This window comes from Poecilia latipinna, unplaced genomic scaffold (assembly GCF_001443285.1).
Source record: "Poecilia latipinna isolate Pla-1442-1.1 unplaced genomic scaffold, P_latipinna-1.0 Scaffold439, whole genome shotgun sequence".
Lineage (NCBI taxonomy): Eukaryota > Metazoa > Chordata > Actinopteri > Cyprinodontiformes > Poeciliidae > Poecilia > Poecilia latipinna.
The window spans coordinates 38,543-51,378 of record NW_015113055.1 but is presented as its reverse complement, the minus strand read 5'-3'; the positions used below and the strand labels follow the sequence as shown (position 1 = coordinate 51,378).

The window sequence follows — 12,836 nt, the reverse complement described above, 5'->3', positions numbered from 1 at the left end:
GAAAGATGACAGTTGATGTTTGTCTTTGTGCATTTTGATCCATGCGGAGTCTGATGTGGAACACGTTGCCACGTTTATGTGTCTCTTTAAAAAAAAGTATTTAACTGTATCAAACAAAACTCAAAACTGTATTTTATGAGGAGACACTCCGCAGCATCAGTCTCAGTTTAGTAGAACAAGAAGTCAGAGAATGAAGAAAGTTCACACTTGGTGCTTTTTTTCTTATCATACTTGTTTGAAACTTGGCAACCTTCAGAGCTTCACGAGGCTTTGGGGAACAGGTGTGAGACACAGGGCAGCTAATTTAATAATAATCTAAGTACAACAGGGTTGATTAATTAATGTCAATCTGCAGAGAATCAAACAGACTTTGGGCTTTGTTTTACATGTTTTGATATTTAAATGGGAAAGGCGTTGTGGGCTGAACATCAGAGTGACATAAGATATTCCAAACTTTACTTTTCTTTAAAGTGTCTTCTCATTTCAGCTCACATACACCGTGCTGGGTCTGGTTGCCTTAAAGTGTCAGAGGCAGATTTACTTTACAACATGGCGAAAATTAAACATTCCCCGTGTTTCACAGTTGGCTTTATTAAAGTAAAGGCCCAGCAGGCCATATTGGTTCAGGCAGCACACTGGACAGACCTCGATAATTATCAAGAGACGAGGGAGGGGGGCAAGAACGGGAGAGATAAGGGGAACCGAGGAAACCCCAACAGCAGTGACAAGCAAAATGGCAGAAATGTTAATATTTTATACAAATAGTGATACAAACAAAAAGTTCAACATTATGGAGAAAAATTCTGAATATTTATTTCATTTTTAGCTACAAATGAGTCTCAAATTACATGGAGTTGTGGTAAACACGACATACTAATTTCTATCGATCAAATTTTGAAACGTAGATATTTCAGTTTGTATTGTTCACCAGTTACATGATGAACAATACATTATTTTCCATCCATATTATTGTTTGAACAGGGGTTTTTTTCTTCCTTCATTTTTTTCACATGTATGTTTTCATATTAAGTGTCTTTTTGCATGTCTAAAATTAGACCAGCCAGTCGTCCCTCACATGCCTGAACTTTGTTTCCTATACAGCTACAGGTAAGTAAACGGATTGTACAACGGAAAAAAGGTTATCAGTTTGTATAAATTGTTTTAATTTACAAGATAATGCAATCTATGCTAAATTTGCTCTTAAGCTGTTCAAATTAAAATTTCTCCCAACAAATGTGATTGGCTTGTGAAAATGGGAAGTTGTAGTTCAATCCAACCAGAACCTGAATGCAAACTTGTCTGCTCCCCTTGAGCAGCGGCAGTAAAATCATATAAATACAAATTATAAAAAAAAACAAAACAACAACTCTGGATTATTTTCTTTGTTTTCAGGCGATTCGTTTATCGTTGGAGCAGGCTTTACCGCCCGAGCCCGATGAGGAGTCAGGAGAGCAAATCAGCAAACTGAGAATCCGCACGCCGAGCGGCGAGTTTCTGGAAAGGCGTTTCCTGGGCAGCTGTCGGCTCCAGGTCCTCTTTGACTTTGTGGCCTCCAAAGGATTTCCCTTCGAAGAATTCAAGATCCTCACCACCTTCCCTCGTAGAAATGTGAGCATTCTGCATATTTTCTTACCAATATGAAAGAACAGTGGGGAAACTGACACTCTTGTTCGTATTTGTTCATTTACAAATTTAATTTGGAGATCATTCGCCACTATTTACTGAATGTTTTTTGTTATGCAGAAAATAAAAAAAGCAGAAAGAAATTCATTACATTTAATCGAGTTTATGTGTCACTGTTTAGTTTTTTTATTAACCAAAACCTCTGCAGGATGGCCTTTCTATTCTCATATTGTTTTCAGGTTTCACCTAAATTCACACAGCATTATCATTTGCTCCTAGTATTATATCTGATTTAACACATTCAGCTGCAGTTTGTCTTAAATAATGTCACATTTTTCTCCTGCTGACGATGCTTTTCTGCAGAACAGTTTGCAGAAGAACTTGGCTAACGTAACTGTATTATGACTTGATGATGATTTAGTTTGGTAGCAGAGTTTAGTGCGATTCCGCTTAATTGTCTTTAGACAAATCTTTAGAAAACGTTCTCTTGTTTTGCAGACTTTGTGGGGAATGGGAGTCGCATTGTATAACTTTTGTAGATCTAAACTTTATCTGCAGCCTTAAATTTAACATGTTGAAACGTGTAGAATCTGTGATGGCAGTACAACAAGAGAAATTTAAGTTTATCCTTTTTTAAACGTTTAAAAGTGTCTTTATCAGGACCCAAACTGGTTCAAAACATCCCTACAGTACATTCATACGGTGAACATGTTTTTGCTTGCTGGAAACAGCTTAGATAAAATGCCTCAGCTCTTTTGTATCCTGCAAAAGAAATAAGGTCTAGGTGTTTTGGCTCATCATGAAGCCGCAGAGGGAATTTGGTATTAGCGCTAAGGCTAACTGATGGAGCAGCATGCTAAGCTGTACATCAGACATTACCAACAATACAGAAACTCAAATGGTTTGTTGAATTTGATTGAAAACCGTTTTTACAACGACGTAAGTGCTTTAATCCTCCTTTATGTTGTCCACTAGAAAAGGGCTACACAGCAGGTTTTAACGTATGTTAAGTTATAACGATCATCTCTGCTGGAAAACTCCTCTGCAGTAATTGGCTGTTTCAGTTGGACACGAGATAAACCTCGGGCAAACAGCAGGGATCATGGTAAAGATAATCCGCTGTAATTTTTTTGACGATTCAATTTTTCTATCTCTTTTTCTTTCCGCTTCCATCTTAGTGCTGCTGTTTTGCGCTGCTGCAGTACTGCTGCCTTTGATTTCTTGTTTCTGAGCTATTACAGTGTTGAATCTGTCTCTGCGTCCTCCTGTGTCCATGTATTATTTAGTGAATATTAATTATTATCGGTCCGTTGTCCCTGTAGTACAATTTGACAATGTTAGGATACAGTTGTCAGCGCTAACAGTAGTAGTCTCCTTGGCTCTTCTGTTGATGCCTGGCAGCAGTCAGCTAGCTGCAACCAGTCATTAGAGGGCTTGGTCGCCACGCTCCGTGGTAGCGAGCTAATGAGCGCCGCTCTAACTACCAGTTTAATTAGCCATGCTGCTAGATTTCCATTAATCAGGACATGAGTGCATGTTGAAGGGTGGTAGTGGTTGCAAAGAGGTGTGTGAGCGTAGGCTTGCCCGGGCAGAGCGCCGTCGCCGTCTGCAGAGACCGTCGGGGCACAAACACCTAACACACACATTAACGCGCAGCTCACACTCCCGTTTCGTCGGCATCGCACAATTCAACACATGCACAAATATTTTCAGGCAAACACATGCCCCGCTCACAACTTTGTCACTTAAAGGATTCACAGTTGTCTCTTTATAATCAAGAGTAAACATGTGTTTGAGACAGAGATAAAGATGTGCCTGCGTCGCAGATGAAATTCCAGCAAAAACAGGATGGCAGGATTAGAGGAGAGCGGGGGGTGGGAGAGGAGTCGGAAGAGGATGGTGATTGCAGAGCTGGTGAGGGAAGAGAACAGAGAGGACAAACGCTTGAACAAAGAAAAGATTTAATCAGAGAAACAGTCTGAAAGACAAAAGGATAGAGAAGACAAGTGGCGGCGATATTAAAAAGTAGAAAACGGGAGATAATTCCAGGAAACCGAAAGGCGAGCAGCCGAGTGTTAGTGCCAGTATGAGGCTGCGAACACAGGCCCCCGTCTAATCCGGCAGCTCTGTGTTGTAATTAAATGAGAGGGAGCATAGAAAGCTCCCATCCCGTCCAGACGCTCTCACTGTTGCTCTGCCAGGCTCGGAGGATAGAGGATAGAGCACTATTGCATTTGTAAGACCGCACAACTGTTGAAACCTTCTTTAAGTTTTCCGTCGCTCTTTGTGCTGCTTCACTATTTCCGTCTTTTCAGCTCATTTAGCTTTACAGAATCCAACTTTAGGAAATTATTCGGAGCTGATTTACAATGGTGTTCTCCAGGATTAAAAGCTAACTTTATTTTTGCTTACGTATGTATCTAGTTGCAGACCTTGTTTCAGCTTGAATTTTAATGACTTGAATGTTTAGAAATGTCTTGATTCACGCTTCTGCAACCTCCTTTCTCCCTTAGCCAGTGTCTATTAGTCTCCACATTTTGGACTCAGTGTCTTCGTCAACATTTGGTATCAGAGGCTTATCTCTTCAGCACTACAGCAGGCCTTACACTGGCATCATTTGTACCAGGCTTAGCCGTGCTCAGGGAACTAACCCTTCCTCCATTTCTATGTCTGTCAGCGGGTTTGACGAAGAGCGTGGTGGGGGGGAGGTGAGGGGGTTGTTGAGCGGCTCAGTGTTTCAGTTTTCAGCTCTTCATTCAAGAATTTCCCCTCCTTTTCTTTGATACTTCTCAAAATGGGGAAAAAAAAGCTCTTCTTCCTTCAGCATGCGGGAAAAATGTTGAGGCTGCCGTTAAAACGGTTTGCAGTAGGAGCTTCCTGTGCGGCCGCTCACACAAACCCAAACAATGTCAAACAAATGTATTGGGTTTTCTCAACATGATACTGTAATGCATGTCACCTCCTCCTCGTAATACCCCGTCCAGCGTTGGACTCCTATGTAAAACGAGAGATGGGGAGGGAAAAAAATAAACGGTGACAAAGAAAGACGCTGTTGTCTGCGCTGAAATAGGTTTTACATCTGCTACAAAACCAGGTTTTGTTTTTCTTGTTATCTGAAGGTGTCCTGGGACGACTTGTGGGAGGTTAAGCAGCCTGTACTTTTAATAGTTTGTTGTTTCTTTGGGTTTTTTTTTTTCCAACAGTCTTTCCCTCTTATATCAACACCGGCTCTAACGTAATTCAGTGTTTCTTTTTCTGAACATAAAGAAGGATTTTGGTCTTAAAATCGCTTTTCGCTCGACGTTTCGTTTTGTTTATTGTTGCTTTGCTGAAAGATTTTTGGCAGTTTAGCACACTGTTACTGTTATCAGAGCAATCTGCGATAGGAGGAAGTTTATTCTGGATTAGAAGCCAGTAGATGGCGTTTTGTAAAGATTTGTGGATTTTAGGTTTAGAGACTCACCAACCAGTTGGCCAGAGATGGGACAGTTTTCCTCAAAAATCTGATTAACTGAAGTTTTTTTGTCAATAAATGGTTTAAACCTTTAAACTGTGTTTAAACCTACTGTTTTTTTTGTTTGTTTCTTTTCTATAAATGCTTTCATGTCCATGGGAAATGTTTGGGTGTTCAGTAAGTCATCTTAAGGTTAGGGACATATACTTTGATGGAGAAAAGAAGATTATCTACGTATTTACGTAACATTCAAAGTTACGACTTCTTTTAAAGAAACAGCAACACATTTTTATGTGATATTGATGTAAATAAAATAAATAAATTAAAAACCCAAACATCTGAATTGTTCAATATTTCAAATCAGCCGGTCATACCTCATTAAAAAAAAACAAAAAACTGAAGAAACCTTTGTAGCTCAATAATTTACCACTAAATTATAAGTAGTCAATTTTACATCTAACACAAAGTCAGAGTTGAAAGCACAAACTTCACCGAGATTAAATGTTGTGTAGCAGATGGTGTGGCTCGTATTGCTCTCTGTTGTGAAGACTGTGACATCTGCATGTGCTTATGCTACGTCCCAAATCACTTAATTTTATCGCAGTATTTTGTGGTATTTATTGAGTTAATGACAAAAGTTGCAATGAAAAGGAGAAACGGGATTCTCTGGGAATCTCTTGGTGAACAGCAGCTAAATCAGGTGCATCACAGCTGAAGATTCATCCAGTGATTCTCTAAACTCTCTGCATGTCATCATATACAGTAAAGAATGCAATGTTGCCCACGCTTCCAACTAAAAACGACCAGATTTGTGTCCAAGTTTATCTGAAAATGGCTGCCGAGTCATCGGGGTTTGAATGAGTAGAGAACAGATTTTGCTTTGATTGTTCAGTTACATTTTTTAAACAGAAACATTGCAAAGAAACAGGTTATTTTAAAATATCTTTAAATATCTGCAAAGAGAAAATGAAGCACTTCACTCTGAGTTTCTAGCTTTTATTGTTTTTTTTTTCCCCTCATCCCTTTAAACTTTTCCCAAATTGAGCTTCTTAGAAACACTTCTTATTCACCTTTAAGTTGATTATTTAAGAACAAGCTGCCTTCTCCTTGCTCCTCTTTCTTTCTCTCCTCCATTTCTTTTTCTTTAAATCTTCAGTCCTACCCCCAGTCCAGTCTTTTTCCTCCGGCCTTTGAAGTGCCGTACTCTTTTCTGTTCTGCTCTGTTCACGCCCCAGCACTACATGCTGTCAACGCTCCTGGCAGCAGATAATGATCTCCCACTGCTTTTGTAATTGGCCAAATAAACACTTGACAACACTAGTTTAAAACAGACAAGTTATTTGGTTTTAATTAACATAGCAGGGCCTGTAATGGCTTCATTAAAAATGCGTTATTTCAGCTGCACGTCTGATTGCGCTGGAAACGGACATCTTGAGGGCCCCGTGTTTATTTTGCCTTTCTTCTCTTTCACAGCGGAGCGTTGCTCGGTGTCGCCTCCTCTCTTATCGGCCCGCTTTATTCATTTCTTTCCAGTGACGTACAATCGTGCTGTTTATTTTAAAACCCACATTAATAGCTAATTATGCGATTTTTAACTGTGTTGAGACACCCTGTTCCTGTGATGGTAAATACACAGATTTTATTTTATTTATTTTTTTCTTCTTAAATAAGTGAGACAAGAGAGAGAAAATTAGAGATTGTGGAAAAGCCCCCATCTGTTTTCTTGTTTGGATCCAATTTTTAAGTGAGGCTTTGTAATGGAAGGTATCACATTTATCTCTCTTATTATCTCTTTAAAACTGATCTCAAGTTTAAAAACAAAAAGTTAATTTAGCGCTTATTCTGTTGATTTTTCTCCCCGTTGCTAATTAGCTCCAGATGTTATTCTTCTAATTGTTGGATGAGAAGTTCAAAAGGCAGATGTCATATTTCCAGCCCTCCTCTAATTCCGCTTATTGATTTCACTGTCTGATTTAAAAGTCATATTGACTCGAGGTTAGACGTTATCTCTGTCCTGTTTTGTATGGCTGCGTGTGTTTATGAATGCATGTGTGGCTGCATAGGCAGGAGAAGAGAGGATATGGCTTAGGCAGAGCAGAGGAAAAACAACAGCTTTGTTTGTTGACAGATGCCTCCATGCTTATGGTCTGTTAATTGGATAACAATGTAAACAATCACCGATGGCGCCCGTCTCCTGTGTCAGTGTGGCATGTTGTTTCCCTGCTTCTCTTTTTCAGAGTCAGATGCTGCTCTCCCTCCCTGGTGCACAAACCCTTTCCACCCAATTTTACTCTCAGAACACACACACACACACACACACACACACACGCACACGCACACACACACACACGCACACACACACTCGTGCCGATTCCGCACACACACCTGCTCCCACCACAAAGCCTCATTTACTCCTACCTGATGCTGTGGTGTCACAACAGCCTGTCGGGTTCATTAGCATGGCAGCCATTTGTGACGCGCCGCTCCCGAGGTGGAAAAAGGAACGCAGCGGTCCTGTTCGCCATTTTTATTTATTTTTTTTCCTTTCTTCCCACCTTTGGCGGCTCACGCACACAGGCTTCTCTCCACAGCCCAGAACCCTGCTGGGGAGTCGAGAGTCTAAATGACACATTGAAATGAGGACGAGGAGATGAAAACGCGATCCCAACTTCCACACGGAGTGACATTTTCAAACACCTGTGGGAGATGGAGAGTTTATCTCACGCTGATACGTCCTCCCAACCTTCCCCGACGCCTCTTGCCCTCTTTCTCTTTTCTCACCCTTTCACAGCCTAAAGTGGGTCAGCGCTGTAGGAAAGGAAAGCATTAATGATAGCCGGCGAACTAATATAACAGTGGACTACATAAAACAAGAGAAAAAAAAAATTCCTGGATGTTAAATAATAAGTTGAACATCTTGGTTAAATACATGCTATTAGATGTGTCTTTAACTTATTTTCTATAATTCATAACAGTGCTTAGAAATTCACTCATAATTGTGGAAAAAAGGGTCTTAAGTGTTAAATGTAACTTAATAGTTTGCACTGTACGCAAACTAAAACTAGATTTATAAGGTGCTTAGTCTAAATTTTTGGTTAATCCTACATGTCAAAAAACAAACTGTAGTTAATAAATGTTACATAGGTGGCCCAAAATTATCCACACCCCTGGCAGATTTAGGTTTAAAGTCATTTTTTAAATTTTTTCTTAACATGTTTCTTCTCACTGTAAATAATATATTTTTTTAGCAGTTCAGGCAGAATCCTGGCTTGAGTCTGATAGAGAATTTGTGGAGATTAGGGTGATGGCACAGAGGCCTTCCAGCTTCAAAGATAAACAATCAAAAATCTCATAAGGTTTCAGTGTTGTCATGCCAAAAAATATATTCTCATGTTCATTTCAAATCATATAGACAGTTTTTGATGCATAATTGTTATAAAAAATATATTAGAGTTCATACTATTCACTATATTTTTGGGTGATGCCTGTCAAAAACAAACACCAATTTGACAGCAATTTTCTTTTCCTGCCAGGACTATGAATAATTTTGGGCCTCACTGTTGAAACATTGTTTTACCTGTTATCAGTACGTTGCTACACACTGCCTTTCAGCTGGCTAAAAGATGGATATTTCACTCTTTCCTTACTTATAGTAAAGGCAAATATGAAAATAATTTCTGTGTTAAAAGTATCTGCTTGTTCTGCTTGTGTTACTTGACAAAGATCAGAATGACAAACGAGGAGAATATTTTTTTCCATTTTACTAACATTTATCAGCCATTCATTCTAAATGTTTAACCCAGTCAATAAATTTAATCTATTTTATGATTTGAAAAGTTGTATTCAGTTCTCTGTAATAAATCAGCAGATTTCATAAGTAATATTTCCTCATTTAGTTTTAAATAAAAGCTTGGATTATACTGCTTGAACTCGTTTTAAAATGCTTACAATTATTTTTATTGAAGATTATAATAGAGTAATAACCAAAATACCACCTCAAACCTTTTCAGACACATTTGTTAACCCAGAAATTCTCCCTAAGTGTGACTGAGCCACAACTCTTAACATTAATAATAAAGATCTGTGTAATTAGCCTGCGGCCGGTGAGAACAAGTAGAGTTGTGGCTCAGTTCACGGTCACTGCTCATATTTCTCCGCCTACGAACGCCTGTGTGAAGACCGTGACTTTACTTGTTGGGGGGTGTGACCTTTACGGCGCTCGGCTTGCCCTCTGACCTTTCTACAGCAGGTACAGGGAGCCGGCTAATTATCCCGCTGCGAGGTTAGGAAAGGATTCCTAATCAGACGGGGCTGACACAGCAGTGATCAGATAAGCCCCGGACACATCTCGGTGTCACACCGCCTCGCCCGTTCGGCCCAGGTGTTAGATTGGCCCAATGTAACACTAAACCTCCAGTGATTAGCTCACATAAGCTAAGAGGCCCACAGGGTTGGCTGATGTCAGGGAGAGTCGGGTTGTCCTGCTTGGTAAAAAACAGCTCCGAGCCCCTTTTTGTGAGCTAACCTGATCAGTGGCGCTGTGGGTGGCACAGCGTTATTCCTTTCTACAGAATTGCCTTTATGAGGAGCATTCAGCGCCGCTAAATGTTTCTCTCCTTTACACCATTAGCGATGCTTCTCTTTGACCTTTTTCGCTGCTTGAATTAGTCCTTATTAGTCGTTTAAAAACACATTGGTTAATTCTCTCTCGCTCTCTCTCACTCGCCTGTAATCTTCATCAGTTTGTTCTGGATCGGAGCTCTTTTAAGAAAACAAACCAAAACGTTCTCTCAGGGTAACTGGAGTCTCGCCGCTCACTTTTCTTTTAAATTTTTTTTTTTTTTTTTTTTTTGCAAACATTATGTTAGAATAATACACACACACACATAAAACTACAGCTGCACTGTTCTCCAGTATAAATCCCAGCAGATCTCTCAGATCTGTCAGTCACAGAAGGATTTTAATGGCAGTGAATTGGCTGAAGCAGTTCTGACTTAATAAGGATAACTCTGAAGAGGCGGCTGAAACGTTTCAGATATGGTGGGAAAACAGATTTACAGTCAACATTTAGTTATGTTACGACTTCAATTCCACTGTGTTTTTTTAGGATTTATATGTGGTGTCTATGAAAAGCAAGAGTTTTCACCCCCTGCCCCCAATTAGAAATAATGAACATTTTGGTGTGCATTCATATTTACCAAATCCTCTTCCGGTTCATCACATCTTAAGTAGGGGTTTGTAATATAAACTTAGAAAACAGATGGACTCCAATAATTGTTTTGAAGACTTCTGAGATCAAGTGATTGCGCTAGATTGTATTTTGGGCTGTCAGAGTAGAGGAGGCTTGGTAAAAATGTTCACCTCACTTAAAGTTATTTGGGGTTATTTTTGTAAAACGTGCGATAAAATGTGGGGATGTTTGGTGGGTTTGAATAACTTTGCAAGCCTTTTGTAGCTTTTCAGGGCAAACTGGTTTGGACTTGTTCTAGTTTAAAAAGTAAACACATTAAGCACTGAGAGAGAATATTATTCTGCACACACTCTAATAAGTATATTTTGGGCTGTAGTTCATGTTAATCTCACTTAATTTTTTTTCTTTGGTTTCGTGATGACAACTTACTTTTTTATGTTGAATTAACTCAAAACCTACAATTTTTTTACTTAAAGAAACTTTTTGCTTTGATTTTATTTGGATAAAAATAAGTTTGTTGCTGCGTTTGTATTTTACATTTGACGTCATGACTCGAGCTTCACCAGGACAGATCCTGTACCAACCAGGTTCTGTGGTGGCGCAGCTCAACCCACATAAGGACGCCTCAGTCCTCGACACGGCCGTCACAGGTTCACTTCCTGGCCTGGTGTCCGTTGCCCCCTCTCTTTCATTACCCACTTCCCTGTCTAATTATTCCCAAATAAAAGGTCGCCTGAACAAAACAAGAAAAAGCCTTTCAGACAAAAAGATCCTTTATTAGTTTACTTATTTGAAGTAAACTAAACTGAGTAAGACTGCCTTAAATTTGTCAAGTTAAACCAACTTAATAAATTATGTTGGATAAACTCAACTGAATTACTTGTTACCAAGTGAAGCAATTCAATTAAGATGGTTGAAATATTTTATTTTTCCAGTGTAGATGACTATATTTATATTTAAAAAGCATTGTAAGTGTAGTACATTCATTTTATTTATTTAAATTTCCAAGAACTGTGTTTGGTAACACTTTATTTGAAGGCGTGTGAATAAGACTGATATGACGACGCTGCCATAAACATGACATAACATCGGTCATGAACATGAAGGAGTCTTTATGAATATCCATCGCTGTTGTCATGACGTGTCATTCAGTAAATAATGACACTTTTAATGCAAAGTTGCCTTAAAAGTCCATTAAAAGTGCCAACTTTGCATTAAAGTGTCATTATTTACCAAACGATTCAAATTTTGCACTTTTAATGAATGTTCAATGCAACTTTTAAGCAATTTTGCATTAAAAGTGTCATTATTTACCAATTGACACTTCATGACAACAGTCATAAACATTCATAAAGGCTTCCTCGTGTTCATGACCATGACCATAATTTATATCAGTGTCATATCAGTCTTATGAACAACCCCTTCAAATAAAGTGTTACCTTGTGTTTTAATTGTGTTGAAGTTATGTTGCTTATTTTGACCGGTACTGAAATGAACCACTGGCTTGTTCCAGGACTTTTAATCTGAGAATGTTCCCCACTCCCGTTTCTCCTCAGATCACCCAGTTGGATCCTGGGTCGACTCTGCTGGAGGCCAAGTTGTTTCCTCAGGAGACGCTCTTCCTGGAGGCTAAGGAATAGGAGCGGACCCTCTGAATGCTGAGAGGACCCACTCACTGACTGACGAACTGGCTGGACGCGCACTAGTCACAGAGCGTGGCCCCCTCCTCCTCACCGTCTGGGCTGACCATACAAACACACATATGCCACCATCTCTCAGACTAGCATACACTGGCATGCACATCCAGTGACACACAGACACACAGACACACACACACACTCAAACACACACGTTCAAATAAGCTGTTCTGCCCATGGCCTGTTTTGTGGTACATGAAAGTCTGGTGTTGCACAGAGAAGAAAGGACAATGTCACAAGCACACAGCCAAATTTTCACCTTCCCCGAATCTCTGTCCATCTTCCTCAATTGTTCACACACCTGACAACTTCATGACTCTAAACTGCTGTGTCATGGTTCTCTCTCACAACACGAAGAACAATAACAGTGTTGAGAGACTAAGTAGACAAATCTTTGTCACAGAAAAAAAAAATGAGAATAAATAATAATTAAGGACTTCTTCCCCCGTTTCCTCATTTGACACACCGAAGCCGCTTTTTTTTTTTTTTTTTTTAGGTTTTTGTGTTTGAAATACAACTGAAATGTTAAAATTGTAATAAAATGAATATCACAACTAGATGTTGCCCTCTGAAGGTTGGGGTGCCTCATCTCCACCTGTATTTTACCCCATTAGCCTTTGCCTAACTCCACGTTTTGCCCGCTGCGGGGGGCGGGACTCGATGTCTCTCTCTGCTTCCTCTGGTTTTAACATGCACTGCTCCACAACGCCAGGTTGATTCAGTTTTTTTTTTTTTTTTCTTTTTTCTCCTTAGTTTTCATTTTTTTCTGACATTTTTCAGTTTGATGCTGTATTAGTTTTAGTTTGATATACATTATATAAAATATATGAATACAAACATCCGTTTGTCCTGCCCAGAAATCTGTTTAAAC

The 12,836-nt window shown here is 39.4% G+C and overlaps 1 protein-coding gene across 1 annotated transcript in view; it reads left to right on the top strand.

Moving 5' to 3' along the window:
• Positions 1 to 12,405, top strand: part of faf1 (Fas (TNFRSF6) associated factor 1) — a 76,880-nt gene extending 64,475 nt beyond the window's left edge. The window contains exons 18-19 of the mRNA XM_015038352.1: positions 1,393 to 1,608; positions 11,825 to 12,405. Coding sequence (XP_014893838.1) covers positions 1,393 to 1,608; positions 11,825 to 11,908 — 300 coding nt within the window. The 3' untranslated portion in view covers positions 11,909 to 12,405. The remainder of the gene's footprint in view (positions 1 to 1,392; positions 1,609 to 11,824) is intronic.
• The last annotated feature ends 431 nt before the right edge of the window (positions 12,406 to 12,836 follow it).